This window comes from Colius striatus, chromosome 22, assembly GCF_028858725.1.
Source record: "Colius striatus isolate bColStr4 chromosome 22, bColStr4.1.hap1, whole genome shotgun sequence".
Taxonomy (NCBI): domain Eukaryota; kingdom Metazoa; phylum Chordata; class Aves; order Coliiformes; family Coliidae; genus Colius; species Colius striatus.
The window spans coordinates 6,723,729-6,743,627 of record NC_084780.1 but is presented as its reverse complement, the minus strand read 5'-3'; the positions used below and the strand labels follow the sequence as shown (position 1 = coordinate 6,743,627).

At 40.5% G+C, this 19,899-nt stretch overlaps 2 protein-coding genes across 2 annotated transcripts; one reads left to right on the top strand and one right to left on the bottom strand.

The window, feature by feature from the left end:
* Window positions 1–206: 206 nt before the first annotated feature.
* On the bottom strand, window positions 207–8,812 carry LOC133627554 (bile acid receptor-like). Its single transcript, XM_062013685.1, has 11 exons — window positions 8,745–8,812; window positions 4,725–4,851; window positions 3,163–3,525; window positions 2,410–2,550; window positions 2,047–2,186; window positions 1,857–1,961; window positions 1,660–1,759; window positions 1,251–1,379; window positions 1,004–1,120; window positions 595–708; window positions 207–445 (listed from the first exon to the last, which is right to left on the bottom strand). Exons 2-11 carry the CDS (start codon window positions 4,813–4,815, stop codon window positions 207–209), a joined length of 1,539 nt encoding a protein of 512 aa, XP_061869669.1. The 5' UTR covers window positions 4,816–4,851; window positions 8,745–8,812.
* Window positions 8,813–15,070: 6,258 nt separating this feature from the next.
* Window positions 15,071–19,473, top strand: SIKE1 (suppressor of IKBKE 1). The gene is made up of 5 exons (XM_062013499.1): window positions 15,071–15,317; window positions 15,398–15,503; window positions 15,962–16,104; window positions 17,648–17,761; window positions 18,138–19,473. The coding sequence occupies exons 1-5, from the start codon at window positions 15,159–15,161 to the stop codon at window positions 18,216–18,218; spliced, it is 603 nt and encodes a 200-aa protein (XP_061869483.1). The 5' UTR covers window positions 15,071–15,158; the 3' UTR covers window positions 18,219–19,473.
* The last annotated feature ends 426 nt before the right edge of the window (window positions 19,474–19,899 follow it).

Here is a 19,899-nt window from a genome sequence, read left to right as displayed (position 1 = left end):
AGAGCCGAGGCCAACGCCTCATGCCGAGCGCCCTGAGGCCCGGAACCCGCCGGCTCGCTGAGGGACGACAAAAAGGCGGGAAGCGGAAGCGCGCGACTGACGCGTGAGGGGAGGCGGCGCGTGAGGTGCGCGGCGCGCGAGGCCGGGCACAGAGGCGACACCCAGGCGACACCCAGGCGAGCGCGGTTCTGTGGTGGCGGCCGCGTCTACTGCAGATCCCAGATCTCGCAGAGCAGAGAGGTCAGTCTGGGATCCTTTGTTCTCCACGTCACCAGCACCTCCGCATGGGTGTGGTTGAGGGTGCGCAATTCCGTGAGGCGCCCGATAAGGCGGGCGAAATGCTGTGGGTCCTCAGGGTGATGGATCTTCGAGTACTTGTAGAGGATGCCCAGGAGCGGTTCCTGCAGCTCTTCGACGTGCCGCTTGTTCCTCAGGAGCGGGCGGTCTGTGGGAGTGCGGCAGGAGAGGGCGGTTAGCGGGCTGTGGGCGGGCGGGAGCGCTGCCACGCCTGAGGGCTCGGTGCGTGAAGGCGGGAAGCGCCTGGGGCAAGTGGCAGCTCGTTAAAGCCTAACAGCTAGTCGCCGCTCAGTTTACCTGAGAAAAACACAGTTGTTGCTACAAGCAGGGCGTATTCGGTCTCGGTCACTTTTAGTTCCCCCATGCTTCTGTAGAAGTAAAATAGTGCGGTAATAAACTCCTCGGTTATACCTTAAAAAAGAAATAAAATAGTCAGAATGTTATTTCAGTGCAGAAACAGGCACTGCTGTTATAAATAATCTTATAACTAATCTTTTAAGGCTCTTTTAAGACTTCAGGATATAAGTAAGCATGAGCACCACCTCTTCCCTCCATTAAAATGTAAGAAAACAGCTTGAGGGAGAGGAGAAGAGAGGAAAAGGAGCTGTAGTCACACCAACAGTGTTGCTTAGTGTTGATTAAGAATAGAGCCAGGGCCAGCAAACCAAAAGATTCCCAAGTATTTTCATTCCAAGCTTTCCATTACCTGTGGTAGTAGTGGAAGTCGGACTCTCTTCATTGTGAGACAGTTCCATGGCATAAATGTTTTTATCAAGGTTTTGAACATGGCAACATGTCCCATGATTGGAAAGTCTTAGATGACCTGGAACAAGACAGATGACAGTTCCCAGCCAAGCTTAATGCAACTTTATATTGGACAAGCAAACCTTTAGAAGGTATGTAGGCATGTAACCTGATCTAGATTAATCTTTGGCAGAGTAAGTCAAACTTACTTTCACTTGTTGATGGTTGGTATTCACTGATTCTTTGGTTATATATTTGGGCTGAACGCAAAAACATCGCCTCAACTGTTGACCCTTTTAGCAGTGCAATCTGATCTTCACTAGCTAAACTTTCAAATCCTGCAAAGAAAGATACATGTTAAGAATTAAGGAAGGCTGTGGCTGCCTTTAAGCCCTTAACATGAGTTGATAAAATTAATTATTTAATAAATGCCTTTACTGGAAAGGAGGAGCTATGAATAAAAGATGCACATACCAAAGATTATTGGGGTCTTTTTTATGTGAGTTTGTAGGTTAGGAAAAAAATAAAGTACAGTTGTTAGTGTCTTGTTTTGAAAGATTCAGAGAAAGACATAACTGACAAGAAAAAAGCAAGACTTTCCCAAAGGAAGAAACTTACCTGGAAGTCTTTTTGTGAAATCCACTAACACTTGTACATGGACAACTGCTGTCTCAGAAAGACGGAGAAAACTTTCCTCAGGACTTGCAGTTTCTTGTAGCTGCATGAAAGAGCATTTAGACATCTGATATAACCAAGATATAGTACCTAGGATAATAACAACTTAGCCAAGCAGGCTGATGGTTCTGTATACATACAAACTTCTTTGCTTCCTCGAGGGGAATTGTGTATTTTTGGTGTGCTGCTACAATGTGATCAAGAAGCTGATGTTCACCTGGAGTAAGTTCCATCTTCTCTGGGATCTGTTAAAAAATAAACCAAGTGACAATGACTTGGGGCAAAAAATAAATTATAAAAAGAGATATTTTAAATAGAAAAATATCCCACTTTTCCAGCTCTTGTTGTAGATGACACATGCTTACTATTCAGTCCTTCATCTTCCAGTTTTATATTGCAAAGAAAACTGCTCTTCTGTTTGAAATTCTTCCTGAGTCGCTTTGACTTGCACTGTACTTCAGTCAGCAAACCTGCAAGGCATGGAAGTGTGTTATCAACTTCAGGAGGTATTTCCCAAGCATTGATGGTTTCTGCAGATGAAAAGGCTGCAGGTGCCACAGACTCCAAAGTTAAGTTTTCTTACAACTAAATGAAGTTTAGACCAATACCATTGCTCTCTAATGGGAAGGGATCAACTTTGGAAGTTATATCTTTGTTGATTAGTAAAGTAGCCAGCATGGAAGGAGCACTTACATTCTGCTAGCATTCCCACAGCTTTACACTTCTTCAGGCGACATTCCTGACACTTCCTTCGCATGTACATGTCCATTTCACAGTGACCACCATTCTTGCATCGATACACTGCATTTTTGGTTATACTACGTCGAAAGAAGCCTACAACAAGGATCAGGTTATGACTGAAGGAATCTAAGGAGCTTTATCTCATAATGATGTAAAGAATTAGTGTCTTTTGGGGTTTTGTTTGTTTGTTTTTTCCATGAAAGCATTACCTCGATTTAAAACTTGCTTTTTAACAACATAGTTATATCTTGTTCATTCTGACTCATATTAATTGCTGCTTTTATTACCTGACCAAGACAGCTCCCATATAGCAAGCTACATTACTTATAGCAAGTAATTACTTGGTTTTATTTAATTTTAGTGAGTAAAAATAATAACACTAAAGTAAACCTATAATAAATAGTCATGAGAAAATCAGCACCTTCCTAAATAGACACTGTTCTAGTGAATAGTCAATGCAAAACTGAGATGCATGAAATTAAATACACACTGTGAAAGCATTTATTAAAAAAATGTTATAAAAATGTGATTCTGGAGTAACCATTTTAGATAAAGGGTTCCTAAGATATATTAAAATCCTCTGTAGAAAAGTCAGCTTGAAAAATAATGAAATCTATTTACTTAAATCACAGATGCAGAACATTATGATGAGTGCTGTGGAGCCACGGTCCTGGATAAGACACAGATCGGCCTGTTCTCTCTTACCTTTACAGCCTTCGCAGGTAAGTGCATTGTAGTGATAGCCTGAGGCCTTGTCACCACACACAACACACAGCTCCTCCTGTCCCTTCAGTCTCAAAGAATGGTTTAATCTTGGCCGTTTTAATCCTTGATATCCACTGTCATCAATATGAGGGGCCATGAAAGGGGGTTTGCTCAGTTCACAGCTGCTGATGATGCACTGCCCATCACTGTACTGAGAGTCCAGGCCATATGTGCCATATTGGGACTGGGGAGGTTGTGACTGTAATACTGGAGGAGGAATTTGAACTGTTGAGTACTGGCAGTAAGGTGCAGTCTGGAAATCAGTGTCTTGCAACTGATAGTTGATGTGCTCTGGTAAAACATCTAGTTATAGAAGAAATTGAAAATGAAGTCAAAACCTGAAGAATATCTCAACATCAGCTACTTGAAAGTTTTAAAGTGCTTTGTAGATTAAATATTTAATCGTAAGTACTAGAGGAGCACATTTTCAAAAGGGCAGTCTGACACATTCTTTTACATATGCTACCTGTCATGTTTTTAAGTAAAAATCTTAGATATAGTAAAAATGCCTTGGTGACAGTTTGGGTAATGCCATGTGGGTGTCACTGCATTCCTATTAGTGCATAATTGAATATCACTTACCAACTGATTATACAGCTGCCATTAGATTTTACACTTAAAGGCTGTTTTTATTAGTTGTCCACATTACAGAAGAATATTTTCCCATAAGTAAGTGACTTTGTTAATGAGTGAAATGTTTGTTGTTGATGCATACTTCAGGCATAATTTGGAAAATGTTGCACAACCAGAGTCTGAGAGAGAGGGTCCAGAAATTACAGAGTGGTTAAAAATTGCTGATACAGGAGTCTTAAAATTGAAATTCAGTAGAGTAAAAAGCAGAGGCTTGTTTTATTTAGTATTTTTCTGCATATAATCTTTTAGAGGAATTTTATCTTAGCAAAATGTAGCTACAGAATTATGAAGAGATCTTCTTCCTTATGTCTGTAGAGTTTCAGTTTTATCCAACCCTTCTTAAATGTACATAGCTGTATACAAGAAAGCTTGGGCAATGTGCATCATGTTTCATTTTTCCTTTGTGATTGTTCAAAACTCTATAAAAACAAATTGGAAAGTTTTAGGATTTTTAAGCACCTTGGGTTTTTTTTGTCTTTTTAATGGACTTTGGTTCCTGCTTTTACTTGTCCAGAACAAAATTAGCTATTGCAATTATAGTTATGTAAGACAGAGAATAACCATTACCTGTTTATAATGTTTCTGGAATATTGTAATAAAATCTATATCTACTTCATGCAAACCAAAGTGAGACAGCACCAGTAGTGTTTACATGCAGTGACAAGTCAGCATAATCACAATTGCATACAAAAGCCTGTACGGGCACATGATAATACACATCCAGTAGTATTTTTTCAGCTTGATAGTTAAATGTGTAGTTTCTAAGAGCTTGTAAAGATAAACTAAAATTAAGAAAATAATGGGCATTGCCACAGATGTTCATTTTACTTTACTGCTTTTTCATAAGGCAGATATTTAGCATTACTTACCGTAGTACTGTATGGGCTCAGGAAGACAATACCCATCAGGTACAGTGACAAATGTGTTTGCCATATTCTGTTCCCAACTGCACTGTTTCATTCACTTTGCTATGTGATAGACTTTTAAGAAGGCAGCCTAGAGAAATGGAAAAGTAAAAGAAGCATAATTTAAGAAAGAGTTGCTGTGTAGGTTTAGCTACAGAGCTAAACCCAGAAAGCTCCAGAATATTGTGCAGTTTACAGATCATAAGAAAATCAGAGTTACGTGTTAAGTCACATAATACTTTCAGTGAGGCTGCAAAATGTTTGATTGTCCTGATAGTATGGATTCAGGAGAGTCCATTCCTAAATTTTCAAGTTATATTTAGAGCTCTTCTGCTTCTAATTTTACATAGAACTATATGGAGGAATTAGACTAATTGTTAAATGATCTAGTTTGGGAAGTGACCAAAAGGAGCTTCACTGGATAGAAAAAAATAGCTTTCAGAGTAAGTCAGGGCATTGACACTGAAGGGGATGTTCTGTTTCTGCAGAAAGATGGGCTTCTAGTGAATTTACTTCATTCACTTCTACTGGAAATTTGAAGCAAGAGGTTCTGAAAAAGTGTGTTCTAAAACTTATTAAAAAGACTTTTAGGAAAAAAAAAAGTCCATACAGACATAAGCACAAGCTGGATTTGAGTTTGTGTGTGTGTGTGTATAGACAATCTCTGGTATTGCTTACCAATGCAGTAGCTGTTAGAGAAGTAAGTAGGAAATATTTTTCTTGCCCCCTGTCTCTTTGCATGTGCGGAATGTTTGAGAGCAGCAGTGCTTAAAACTATGTTGTATCTGATGCCCACTGATTAAGGACTTTACAAGCCAGTAAAGGCAAGGAAGTGTTTGGAAAGTATAGCAAATCAAACTCCTACATGTGCAATAGCATTCTCTGTATATGCCTCTTGCAGAATTTATGGCAAATTTTGTTTAAAGATCTTGAAAGACTCAGATGTTGGGTTTTATGCAATACCTAGCTACAGCTGAGAAAATGAGTGTACTGTTCCAGAGAATCTGAAGTCGTATCTTGAAAGACAGGCATCCCTTCCCCCAAAACTGGACATATTTTCGGAACTGAACACTTTCTCTTTGTGTTGTCAGTAGAAGGTGAAAAGATGCAGTGGGGCTGGAATGCTGGGGATTTTTTTTGTTATCTTTGCTAGTAAATATTTGTTTGAGAGAGAGATGAGTCACTGCATCCTGAGGTCCTTATCAGATCAATTTGGCCTGGGCAAAGTCTACAGTTTTCCCCAAAAATGTGTGTTTGCTGAAGAAGTGTTTCTGGATTGCAGAAATTTCTTTGAATAAAAATAACAGAATAGAAGCTGAAATAAAATTACACTGATTGAGTCTAATGAATGTATTATATTGGGAGTATGAAGGACATATTACCAAATGCAAGGTGGAAGCAGACGTTCGTTAGGCAAAACTTCCTCAGTGTAGGTATTGTATGAGAGTGGATTTTCAGCACTTAGCTCTTCTTACCAATCTTTATGGCTAGTAGAAGTTATCAGTTGCAACCACAGAATTCCCGTCTTGGAATGAGAATTTGTAAATCAAAACTCTTAAATTAAGAGAATGTTATAACAGTCTTAATAGTAAATCCACGGGTTATTTGAGGAATGCTGTACTGTCTTGAGATGAGGCTTAATGGTCATCTATGTGTATGAGTGTTAACTGTTTCATATTCTGATGAGAATTTAGCATTAACAAGCTTGTTCTTCTAACATAAAATAGCATTGGACTTTTTAAAACAGAAATCAAACAAAGGTAAAGAACAGAATAAAATGTACAGAAGGAACTTTATCAAAGCTTCCCTGTCTTAGAAAATTATTTATAAGATTGACTGTCATATTCATGTGTTACAACCTTTGCCTTGCCCTTTATATATGAGCCAGTGATCAGTAGGGAAGCTTTATCCAGACTTAAGGAGTTGCTGAAATTTCTTGATGCATTATATGCTTGTTTTTCAAAAGTTCAGTAGCCGTCCTTAATCTCCTACACCTCCTGGCAGTGAACCATGACCTAAAGGACACTTCTTCAGCCCACACATTCATTCATTTTTCCTTTGCCGTGTGTGTGTGCACAAAGCTTATCCGCACACTGTGAAGCTGTGGAATCCTTGACAGAACGTAGCATACATACCCAGTTGTGGTTTTCAAAACAGAATGACTTGGACAAAGTTGAAATAAGATTGGAATGAGAGCTTTGGGTTTGGGGCAGTTACAGTCATGCTGTTCCCAAAGCAAAATATTTTGTGCCCATTTTTCTCTTTTCTATGTACTCAAAATGTAGCCATATGTTATGTGTATGTGTGCTTTAAAAAGGAACTAAAAGAAAAATATCTTTCCAGAGATGATGCATAAAGGTCTTTAGCCTAAAAGTGGAATTAACCGAAAACAAAAGCAGATGGATTTTTAGTAGCTTATTTCATAGAATCACAGTAACAGTCTTTAGACTGGGAGCATGGGTGTGGTGGTTGGTTTTAATTTAAAAGCCTCTACAAGTGGAAGATTTTAATATTTCTTTCTTTTAAGTAGAAGATGCAACCTGGGCTCTGGGGTGCTTAAGCATATTTGAAAATGTTGCACTTTTACAGCCTTAGTTTAGACAGTAATCAGTCTTCTAATAACATTCAATAGAAACCAGAATGTATATTGATTCAAAGGGTTGATTATCCATCTAATACAGAAATTCAGTGATACTCAGTTATTGGCCCTAACTGACTTTACAACTTATCAAAGATGGGAGCCATTAAAGAAAGAAAAGGCATTAATTGGCAAAAGGAAAGCAGAATCATAAACCAGTAACTTAACAAATGTACATGTTCAGATGAGAATACATACTGTACATCTGGTTATTGTTATTTATGGTGAAATATGATGGGTTTATCATTTTTATTGCTGTAAAATACCATATCGTAAAGTAACATATCAGCAACTTATATTATCAAATTTATTAAGATGCAAAACATACTTCTTATAGAAGATGCTCCAGGGAGCTCTTAAAGATATATATGTTACAGTACTTTAACTACTATCATAAATATTTTGACAGTTGAGTCATAGGGAAATTTCTTGTTTACAAGGAATTTTAGGAACTCAAGCTGAAGGTCTTCAGCATTTGTTTAACACACCTTGTGGCACGTTAATGATCGTGCAGTGGAACTAGGTAGCACATTTCCATCTCGGTGTTAATCCCTGTGCTTTCTGTGCTTCTGGAAGGCGTAGCTACATTCTTTAATTTGTGACATTTAAATAAAAACTGAAAAAAAAAATTGAACTTGGCACATTTGGTGGCACCTATGTGTGATGCCAGGTGATATATTGTTTCATTTAAGTAATTCAGTAATCACTGATTACTGTAGTTAAACAATTATTTTGCAGGGGAAGTTGTAAGATCACTTGGTTGATCCTATATGCAGCTTCTGTGCATTATTAAGGTTTTCTCTGTTTCTCTCACTTTTAATGTGTCAAGAAGCTCCCCAAAGCTGCTGTTAGAAGAAATCCCACATTTCTCCTCGTTAAATGTGTTCCTTCCTTGTCATATCATAGCCATAACAGGAACTGGTTTATTTCACTGATGGACAGTGTTGCGATTATCTTGAAATCTTCCTTTGGAATTGTTACACCGCAATAATTATTATTGCAAAGATGTAATTTTTATACATTGTAAAATAAGAGATTAGAGGTTGTTTGAAACTTAACAGTTTTCCAGGTGCTTTGGAGAAGGGAAACATGTAATTGAATTTAAAAGTCATTGTACTTCACTCTGTATGGCAAATGAAGCACTGTTGGGACAAATTCTTGGCAGTAGGGTACCAAATTTAAAAGTGCCTGCTGTTTTCATTTAGTCAGTTGTTTAAAAAGAAAGAAGGGAAATAAAGAAGAAAAAAGCCCGATGCCTGAAATATTTTCATAGGGCAAATTGATTTATAGCTAGAGCAACAACTTATAATCCCAGAGCATTCAGAGATATTAAATTAAATACTTACAGTAGTACCAGAGAGTTTCTTGCTTCCAGAGTGGAGTGTGCTGGGCTGTAGCGCTGATCCTAGCTCTGAGTCCAGCTGGAGCAAACCAAGCCTTTTCCCTATTTATCAGTTTCTGTGCATACACTAGGCTCCAGACACTCTGCAGAGCAATGCTACAGCTCTGAGACACAAACTTCCCACACAGCCTTTTCTGGGGTCGAAGCAAGGGCAGCTGCAAGTCCACATAAATCAAATAATAACTGGGTCATCAGGGACAGAGGCCATGGGGACCCTCACGTCACTGTTTCCCAGAGTTCTCCCTGTCCGATTACTAAATATTCTGCTTTCTTGGTAGAATTTAAAATTCTCCCATTTTGATTGTTTAACATTGACATGTCTAAATGTTAGTGGCTGATGTTCATCTCCTGGGCAGAGAAAATATTGCAATAGTAGTATTTGGAGATAGCTACATGATGTAATAATTGAATTTGGAAACACCTGATTAGGCCAATGTCTCCAACCACAAAAGCCCTCGTTCCCCCTGTCCTGATTCTGACATAGCTGTGTTGGTGCTGCACACGTATGGCTCGTGCAAACTCTCAAAGTACCACTGGGCTGGAAAACAAGGGACATGCATTTTTTCCATAGAAAACAATCAGATCTGATGACATCGGCCTGACCTGAACACCTTATGTTGTGCTGTTCTTGCAGCCTCGTTTCCAGGATTAGTGTAAACTGTGAGTTTCTGTGCACTCAAATCTACATAGAATGTCTGCCTTCAAGCAGTTATGTCTGAACTTGTTTGCAGCCCTCAAACTGCAGTCCAAGAAAGAGCTTCCCTAGATGGGCACCTATTGAGAGAATTCATTTTTGAGCTAAGCAGAATACTTTGTTAATCTGAGCTAGAGATTCTAGATCTCTGTAACTTGTTTGGTGTCCGAATAGTTAAAGGAAATCACATCTACTCCAGCTGGATCTTCTCTACATAACTGACCCGTTTGGCTTGATCTGGTATTGGATTGTTTACGTAACTTCAGTAATTAACCACTATCAGCCTCATTAATGAAACATAAACCACCTCTTCTGCTCATTTATAAAGCATTTGTCAAACAAAATTTAAACAAAGGGCAGAATCTCAGCAAAGTAACAGTCCTTCAAAAGCTACTGAGACTTTGACTACAAGTCATTATGGTCACTTTGTTGTTGTTTTTCAGTAAAAATAAATCAGAAGTGATGGCATTGTCTATTGCTTTTGGCTAACTTCTCACAAAAACATCTGAGATCTGTCACATGAGGGCAATGATGCCTGGACAACTATTTTGGCCATTTCAGTACAAAATACTGATGTTCCAGCTCATTACTGTAAATCATTAAATGATGAAAGCAAGAATCAAATACTAAACAATTGGGAGCCTTTGGAACACTAATTGCTAATTACAGTAATTGTTGTTATATGTGAGTTAAATGTTATATTGAAATGCAAATAATTTCATAATAGGATTAAATCTCTTCTCTTAGGAAACTGTTCTGAACAATATCAAAGAAAGCTGAGTATTAACAATACAGCTTGTTTATTAAAATGATCTAACTTAATTTTGACTTAGTTTTGTTCTAGAAAATGTTTTATAGACATAGAGTACCCTGTCTGACAAATACATGCTAACAATTTTGTCTTCTGTGATCTGTTTGCATTTACAATGTGTTAAGGAACTGGTGGGGAAAACCTGCAAGCTTTCGGTTCACCCTCTCCTGGAGTATTTATTAATCTTCAAAAGAGGGATCTCTACAGTGAACAGCTCCCATGCAGCATTGTAGAACATATATTCCTTCAGCTGGTTTAGTATTTGATCATATAAATACACTTCTGTTTTGCATCAAATGTATCAGACATCATCATAGTCAAATTAGAGATAAATAACTTAGAAGAAGATGAAAGTTTTCATCAAGTTCTTAAATGCTTTAATGAGATGAAGTGATGGGAGATAATATCAGAACAGAGAAGAAAACCAATCTTTTTAAGGCTGATTTTTTTTCTTAATCATGAAGTTGTTGGGTAGTTTCATTAAGGATTTGCTTACTGGCTTTTCACAAGTCTTGAACTAACCATATGACTTATGTTGAATTTTAATGCAAGAGCCAAAATTCTTTAACCTTACTTGACAATCTCAAGACAGCCTACAAAATGTTCCTGTTTCTTCTGTGCATTCTCTTAAGCTTGATATGCAGGGCAGCCCCACTACCTTAAGGCAGAGTAGGTACTAATAAATCCATCCATTCAATGCCAGCAAAATGTATGGGTATCCTCACATCTCCACCTTTCAATACCCTGTGCTAAATCTATGTTTCCCCTTGGCAAGAAGACCAGGATTTGTCAGTAAAATGTTCTAGAGCATCAGTATTCAGCAAGGCACAATGTGGGAGAAAGGAAAGATACCAACAAAAGCTTGATTCCAATCTCCTGCAATGATCTCCAAATTGATAGTTTATAGACAATACCTGACAACGTAATTTTGAGCACTGAGATTCTTAAATGACTGTACTTCTTTGTAGGTACAGCAAAGAGAAGCCAAGTCCTGGACCTGATGTCCATAAAGCAAGATCTCTTGATACTCTGTATTCAGCATTACAAAATAATGACTGAGGAATCCCTTGGTCAGCATTTTATCAGTGGACTATTGCTGCTGAGAGACTGAAATAGCTGCATATATCCATTTATCAGTGATAATGTTTTCCCTTTTTTCCAGCCTGGATTCCATCTTAAAGACATTTGTTTTAATAGTAAAAAGAATATTAGACTCATATATGTGAGTGCTGTGGTTCAGTGAGTGACTCTTCAAGATTTATCAAAGCAGGATAATTAAGATGAACAATAAGACTGAGTTTTTTGGTAATAACTTTTGTCACAGTATGACTCTGTTTTATGCAACAGTAATCCACCTTGAAGTATAGGCTAGGAAGTGCAAGAGGAGGATTCACTTGGCCTCCTGGTCTGTAACCCAATGTGCTGCAGATTTTGTTGAGGGTAATACCAGTGAAATTATGCCTGTAGCTGATGATTTTAACACCATCACTTAATTTTAAAAGCAAGCAGTCAAAAACTGTTGGGGTGCATGGTGTGAGAGTGGTCTGTTTTCATTTCTAAACAAGCTGTAGCTGCTGAAATATTTGGCTGTTAGATACCAAGTCCTTCAAAGAAAGACTTGTAGTGGAAATGACAAGTGTCACATTCAGCTTTTGAAAGGCTGGTGTCTGCTGCATTACTACATGAGACTTGTCCTTTCAGAGACTTGGCCAAAGTTCCTCAAACCATGCTGAACATACTTGTGATTCACATGATTTTACCTGAAACCCAAAAGTTATTCAGAAATTTGCCATTTTCTTCTTTTATCTGCCTCCAGCATCTGGACACCACTCAATGTAACTCTTTCTACTGGTCAGTTCCTCTGTGTTATTATCCATCATTTACTCCACTGACAGTTTCTGGGTAAGTTCCAGGCAGTACCTGATGCACATTGTTTTAACAGCCTCAGTACCCATTGCCTGAACTCATCACAGGTTTACAGATACTATATTGTGCTCAGTATTCTCTTTAATTACTTTTTTTGTGCTTTTGGTTTGGTCAGATTTCTTTTCTTTTTGATTTTCCTGCTCTGGGCAAGAACCTCCTCAGCTACACACAGAAATGCTGTGTATTTCCTCCATCACAGAAATACTATTTATGATTTTTCAAAGATGGCCTAGAAATGGATTTGGTTCTGTAGCAGCTTTGCTGTTTTGGAGAGCCTCAGCATGCTTCTATCTTGGGTATACTTTTCCTGTTTGACAAAATACAGCCATGTGGTTAAGAGTTATTAAAAGCATTAAAGCATTAACCTCTTGTAACCTCATTTTTCTCTTTGTACACATACATAAGTGTTTAATCGAATTGAAGTTAAACACTGAAAAGTTTGAGAGGCCAAATTTATACATTCTCTTTAGTTTACACAGAATTGATGTGATAAGCCAGAGGAATTATAAGACACCACTACTCAGAAAATGCTCATCTGTTGATTTGTGTAAGCTCTCTTGCTACACACTAGAAGTTTTGGTGACAAGCATTCCCAGCATTTAAATCAAGGAGCTTTGTCCTACTGGGATCCGATCTGTGTCCTGGCGCCACATTAGCTTATTCTACTGTCCTTTGGAAGTTGAACAAATGATTCTGTGTCAAAAGATCTGCTGGAGAGGGGTGAGCCATATCCTTGAGTGAGAGGACAAGACTAAGTGCTGTGTAGTGGTAGTATCATAGATTCCCATCTTCTTCTGCAATTTTTGTTTCAAGCAGACAAAATCCCAGCGAGGGACTGCACTGGTCCTGAAATGAAAATCTGATACAGCATTGCTGGCCCTCATCTCCCTTGCTTGTCTCTACTTGGCATGAAAGGCCAAGATGTCATTGCTGACACCAGGGAAAAGCAAGTCTTAAATCCTAAGTACAAAAGCAAGGAAGAGACAGGCCAGAGACTCAGACATATAATCCAGGTGCAGCTTCCACTGGGGTGTAGTGATCTTTCATTCTGTGCAAACAGTTTGTGTCTTCAGCTGACTTCCTAGTAGGTGGGAATTGGAATTTCCAGGGCTGCATTTCTAACTGGCTTATTGAGTGCCTCCTTGCTGTAAAACTGAGTGAGTGGAACCATAGAGATGGCATGTTTGATTTCACAGCAACTTCCTCATGTTGAATAAGGTGAAAAACGGGAAGATGCTGAACTGGTACAAAGATATAATTCCATGTAGCTGTATCAGGCCTACTCCTGTGTGGCTGCTCAATGGCTCTGCAAAAATTCATGTAATTGGCAGAGGCTTTAAAGGCAGCCACATGGTTGGGAGTCTAAGCAGAGAGTAGCAACAGGAGGTGCTGAACTGCACAGGCCACGTCCTTTGAGGATCCAACAGTGGGGTCACGCAGTGGGACAGAGGAGACAAGCATTGGCTACAGCTTGGGCATGTCACATCTATCTTAGGACAGGGCAATCTTTGGCCAACTTGTTCCATAACCAGAATGGTAAACACAGTAATGTTTGTCAATTCTCCAAAAGATCATGAAGAAGGAATTTGGAGAAGGACTTGCCTTAACTTTTTAGTATTCGCTAAACAGAAAAATAAGGAAGTGCCAGAAGATGAAAGATGCTGTAAGGCATGGTCTGGACCCTCAGTTCCACACAAGTGGCTATAAAGCAGCATCACATTTCTCAAATTTGCAAAATATATCTCATACTTTACTAATTAAGCAGATTCCAATGAAATAACTCCAAATGCAGCTGCTTACTGTATCCTCTCGGGATTGTAGGAATGTTTTGAAATTGTTGCTTATAAAAACTTACCTGATTCAGCACTTCTGCACTAGGCTTGGTTATCTCTGGGATCAGAAAGAAACTTTTATCTGATAAAGCATCCTAGATTTTTCATATGTGTTTGTCTGAATGAGGATTTAAACTTGGAAGATGACACCAGTCAAAAGGAGTCACATCAAAACATCACTGTTGAAAGTATTATTGGTGAAGTTGGTGATATTAAAGAGAAAAGCTTTGTGGCACCAAGTTAAGCAAAGCATCAAGGACATTTCAGATCACTAACAGTAGCTTGAGTTGGCAAATAAATATCAAAGAGGCAAGTCAGCATTACAAAGCTTGTTATTTTAACTTGAGTAGAGGATGTTTACTGTTAAAAGGGACAAACAAGAATATTAGATAAGATGACAGCTCAACAGATCTCAGCCCAGAATTTATCACACACTGTTGAAGGGAGTATTTAGAAAGATAACCAGAACCCCCTGGGGTCAAGGGTATAAGCCTTCTGCAAATAGCCTGCACCACACGAAGCTGCGTTCCTTTGAAGCAGAGGCTTCCCCCCGGCTTTCCTCTGAGCACACCGTGCCGTGGGACGTGTCCTGGGATGCTTTCGAGTCATCGCGGTGCCGAACGCGCGTTTTGTGCGGGCGGGAGTTGTGGCACGAAGCCAACGGGCAGTCCGAGGCTGCTGTAAATACAGGCGCATTAAAAGGGCGAGGACGTGAACTCGGCGTCACGGCTTTGTAATGCTTTTCCCCAGGGAGAGCGGTGTCCCCTCCCCTAAAAGCCCCCCGGGAACAAGCAGCAGCAGAAGGGTTTCGCGCCCGGCGCTCCGCGGTGTCCGCCCTGGCCGCTGGGGGGCGCTGCCCCGGGCGCCTGAGTGCCGGCGGGCGGGCGCGCGGTGGCTCTCTCGCGCCGCCAGGCGGCTCCCGGGCCCGCACGCGCCTGCGCAGCTGCGTGGCGCGAGAGCCGCGGCCGGAAGCGGCGCGGGAGTGCGCGCGCGCGGCGGCGGCCCCGGCCCGCGGGCTCGCGTCTGGCCCGCGCCCGGCGGCGGGGCATGGGGCCGCGGCGGGGCTGAAGGTCGCTGCTCGCCTCGCCGCCCGCCATGACCTGCACCATCGAGAAGATCCTTACGGACGCGAAGACGCTGCTGGAGCGGCTGAAGGAGCACGACACGGCAGCCGAGTCGCTCATCGATCAGTCCGCCGTCCTGCACCAGCGCGTGGCCGCGATGAGAGAGGCGGGCGCGGCGTGGGCCGAGAAGGTGAGAGCGGCCGGTGGGGCGAGCGAGCGGGCGGGCGGGCGGCCGGTGAGGCCGGCGGACTGACAGCTGTGTGTCGGCAGGGCCCGGGCACCGCGGCCGAGCGGACCGACCTGTCCCGGCTGCGGCCGCACGTGCTTCTGTCGCAAGAGAACACGCAGATCCGCGACTTGCAGCAGGAGAACAGGGGTGAGCCCGCCTGGCGGGGGGCAGAGGGGGGTCCCGAGGGCCCTGTTTGATGGTGCGCCGAGGGAACTCGGGGGGATTGGGAAGGATGCTGAGAGTGGGGGGCGATGGGCACAAGGGCCCCCGAGGGCGTGTTGGGGCAGGGTGTTGGGGAGCTGCGCGCTTGGGGATGCAGTGGGAGGAGGCTTGTCGAGGGGACCACGGTTTGCATCTGCTTTGCCATCTGTCAGAGTCACTGGATGCTTCAGTGTGGAAGTGGCTGCTGGCATCAGAATGGTTTCTTGGCTGGCCCAGGAAGCTGGAGAGGCAGCTGCCCCAGGCAGGAGGGCTGTGCTGCAGAGGGGATTGGTGGAGTTGCACAAATGAAGCAAGCGGCTGGTACCGAGTACCTCAGTGCATCTGCTGTCGTTGCTGTGACAGATGGCTTGTAGTTTGTGGCAGTGACATCCTGTGTTTTGCAGAGCTATGGATCTCGCTGGAGGAGCACCAAGATGCATTAGAGCTTATCATGAGCAAATACAGGAAGCAGATGTTACAGCTTTTGCAAGGAAGAAAAAGTGAAGATGCAGAACCAGTCTTGAAAGCTCATCAAGCTAGTTCATTGGTAAGGTGTGGTGGGGAAAGGAGAGGGCTTAAGATTCCTGTTCTCAATCTCTTGCTTGCTTTCATATAACCTGTTTCCTCTCTGCTCCAAAATACATTTTCTGAAACTCTTGTCTCTTTTTGCTGGTGTTTTGTTATGTATTCCTTTCACAGCACACAGGTTGTAACAGTTATCATAGAGGACACTGAAAAGCATAACCCTTTCACAGCCCAGGTGAAGGCTTGTTTTTTATGCACTAGGTGGTGAATTCCCTGGGTCAAGCTTGGTGCACATGATTGTCCACAGTAAATTCAAAGTCATCAGAATTGTTATTGTTCCCATTCAGTAATTGTAACAAAGGGCATGGAAATGCAAAGCTGAAAAGGCTCTGGAGGAACCTTTAGTGGAACTAAAGACTGCCTCAAATATCTAGGCAAAATCTTCTGTGCTTCAGATTAAGTCCAGGAGGCTTTTCCTACCCATCACTTGGAGAGCAGCAAGAATCTTTTAATATCTTTGAAAGAGCAATATTCTTATTATATCTTATTGTAATTATATTCACCTTTCTATTAAGGAAGAAATACCATTCTTTCTTCCCAGATTCAGTTACCTATACCTTTCTTGTTCCCCTGTTGTCTCCCTGTTAGATGCTCTAATTTGGTTACAATGGAATTCAAAATTGAATTTTCTGCTCTGGTGATAGATTTCTCTTCCAGAGGCAGTGGAGGAACTACTGACAGTTAATAGAAGCTCCACCCTGTAACATTATATGATATTCTCCAAAGTGCTTTGTGATAATCTGATAGTTTTTTGTATGATGTTAAAATGCTTCAAAAGCTTCCAAATTCTTATATTACTACTTTTTGCCAATTAGTGACCTTTTTTTGTGTTTGCACATTTGAGTTCCTTTCCCAATACTGTATTTTGAAATGGAATGCTCTTCAAACAGGATCTGTTGCAACATTACATGTTGGAGCTTTTCAGTGTTCGTTGTATATGTGTTTCTGAGCCTCAACAGAATGCATCTTTCAAAGGATTAGAGCTGTAACTAGACAGATTCTGTAAAAACTCCCTCAGGACTTGTTAGTTTTACTCATTTTAGTTTCCTTGCTTGGCTTTTGAGATGAGGCTGTTTACTTCACACTGTTACTTAAGTCTTGAAATCTCATTTGCTTTCATATTCGGCATTCTTACAAATTCAGTGTCAGCTTTTCTAATAAAGCAGTATAAAATCTGGTGCACGCTGATTCACATGAACCTGAATCTGTTGCCTCAGTCCTTGTCACACTTGAAATTATTTCCGGCCTTGGAAGTAAGGGTACGTTATCTTGCTGACTGATGTAATAGTAGTCACTGATTTCATTGATGACTCATGGTAATGGACAATAGGGTACATGTTTTCATCTTTAAACATTGTACAACTTAGAAAGTGCTGGGAGGAAAAGATTAAAATTCAAACCAAGAAAATGATCCAAGCAAATCAAAGTAATTGGTTTAGAAGGGATAAATAACTACTACTGCTTTTGCTTGAACATATTGAATATATTACTTTTATGTCTTTCAGGAAATTGAAAGTCAAATAGACAGAATATGTGAGATGGGAGAGGTGATGAGAAAAGCTATTCAAGTCGATGATGATCAGTTCTTTAAAGTTCAGGAGAAGCTAGCTCAGTTGGAGGTAAGAACAGATACATTTGCTAAGGATAGCTCAAGCTTTGGGAGTCTCTAGACTTACTCTGGCCTTTCCCATGTACCCATGTGTCAAGGATTTATAGCAATTCAAAATTTGGGGGTGGGGTCTGGAAATGGAGAACATGTTTTTATTACATATATGTATATGAAACCAGAAACAAAAGCTTTAAATGATGTGGTTCCTCTCTTGCAAGCACTGCATTTATGTTTATGTTACAAAAATGATGTTTTATTTAGTGGTGAAGGAGTGGAGCTGTTTAAAAATTACCACCCTTTCATTGTGAATTAGCTTGTTTTTATTGTAGCCCTTTCATTGTGAATTAGCTCATTTCTACTTCAGGAACAAAATATTGATTTTGCAGCTTGAAAACAAAGAGCTGCGTGAACTGTTGTCAATCAGCAAGGAATCTTTTGAGGTGGGGAGAGAAGATCTGCCTGACTGAAGCTCGGGTCACAAAATAACATCTCCACATCGTGACTACAGAGACTATTGTGAAGCTACCCTACAAGGATGAGTTTGGTTTGTTCTTTTAGGTGTTTCCTTGTATGTTTGTTTTATCCTTCAAAATGGGCTGTTTTCTCTGCATTTTTTCTGACATTACATACTGTTAATGGTAAAGGCTTGCATTGCTGCTCTGTCTTAGTAATGCTTGACAACGAACTATTTGATGTGTACTCCCTTGTGATGGTTTATTTCCTCTCTTGTTTGTTATTTTTTATGAGCTTTAGTTGGTAATTCCAGCTGTGCAGGTGGCACTTAAATCTATCTGCCTTGTCTGTAGCTAGAGAACATAATACCAGTTATGATTCTTTTCTTTGATAGAAGGAATAAGAGAGTATTCTAGAACTACATTGTAAATGGTAGGTACACATTTTGCTCTGCCTGCATAAAGCAGGCTCACAGAGCTTGGTGGCAGATCAAGAGAACAGCAGATAGCCAACAGGGCAGTTCAAGTAGTAACTCGTATAAGGAACATATTTTACCTTGATTTAGGAGTGAAAATCAGAGTGGGTGACCCTCTCTGTCACTTGTGCACTTTTGAAGGACATTTTACATGTCTGACAATATTTTTTTATGGCTAGACCTGTTCTGGCTTCACCAATTCTGCCAGGAGTTTGGGTCCTGGATAGCTCTGAGCTGAAGGCAGCGCACTCAACCCGTGCAGGCCATTGCTGTTTCAGATCAAAGCTCTTTGGCCTCTTAACACTTTGAACTTCAGGAAGAGCGAGCTGAGGTCTGTCTTAAGACTAAACCAAAAGCAACTATGTAGGCAGGTTTTTAATGTTATGTCACAGGTAAGTGTAGTGACAGATGCTACGTAGTTATTGCAGAGTCCTGTATTGAGTGAGATTAAGTTGCAGTGTTGTAGGAATTTATCAATATTGTGATATTTTTAATGACATTTTTATATAAAGATTTCTGTGTTTCTTACCTGTGATCAAATGATAATCCTCCAGGAACAGGAAACATCTCATTTCCAGTATTAAATTGTTCTGCCACTTTGTCACGGGTGAGAGTTTTGGTAGATGCAAAAGGTTCCTGTGTTTATTGAAGAGCCATTTTCTTGCAACCATTTGGAATATCCAGCAAGATTGTTTGTTAGATATAAGGGATTTCTGTACAGGAGTATTCTTGTATGCAATCCTTTTCTATTAGAAATTGTTTAACAGGGAATAAAAGAAACCCAGTGGGAAGTACTTTCTCAAGTGTATTCTGTTTTGTGAGTCCTGAGGATAATGCCATCTGCTCTGCCTCTAGCCAAGCCTTTCATTTGCACCCTCTCCAATTTTCAGGTTGCTTGAATGAAATATTACAAGGACCAGAAATGTTGCATTTTATCTCTTGAATTAGCATCCGCTGAAATGCCTGTGATTATGTGTTTTTACCTTCATTACCCCAGTGTAGGTTAACATTCCTCCTCTAATGGGCTGGTTGCTGTGCGGCCTGAAAAAATGGAAACAAAATAGCAGTTGCTTTGACTAATGAGTTTAATGTTAATTAGCCAGGGGCTATAATTAACAAGGGAATTTTAAATATGTGTCATTTGCTCCTCTCCTATTCTGGATCTCTAAGGATGGAATCAGACTGTGAATGTCTGATTATATATACAAGTCTTCTGGGCT

What these genes read in the sequence shown, in the direction of transcription:
- LOC133627554 (XM_062013685.1), bottom strand. Translation starts at nt 4,815, where the DNA reads ATGAAACAGTGCAGTTGGGAACAGAATATGGCAAACACATTTGTCACT. An exon ending in TGTGGGAATGCTAGCAGAAT is followed by an intron (nt 2,187 to 2,409) that starts GTAAGTGCTCCT and finishes CATGCCTTGCAG; the next exon opens with GTTTGCTGACTGAAGTACAG. An exon ending in GACTTCCACTACTACCACAG is followed by an intron (nt 709 to 1,003) that starts GTAATGGAAAGC and finishes TTCTTTTTTAAG; the next exon opens with GTATAACCGAGGAGTTTATT.
- SIKE1 (XM_062013499.1), top strand. Translation starts at nt 15,159, where the DNA reads ATGACCTGCACCATCGAGAAGATCCTTACGGACGCGAAGACGCTGCTG. An exon ending in GCGCGGCGTGGGCCGAGAAG is followed by an intron (nt 15,318 to 15,397) that starts GTGAGAGCGGCC and finishes GTGTGTCGGCAG; the next exon opens with GGCCCGGGCACCGCGGCCGA. An exon ending in CTTGCAGCAGGAGAACAGGG is followed by an intron (nt 15,504 to 15,961) that starts GTGAGCCCGCCT and finishes TGTGTTTTGCAG; the next exon opens with AGCTATGGATCTCGCTGGAG.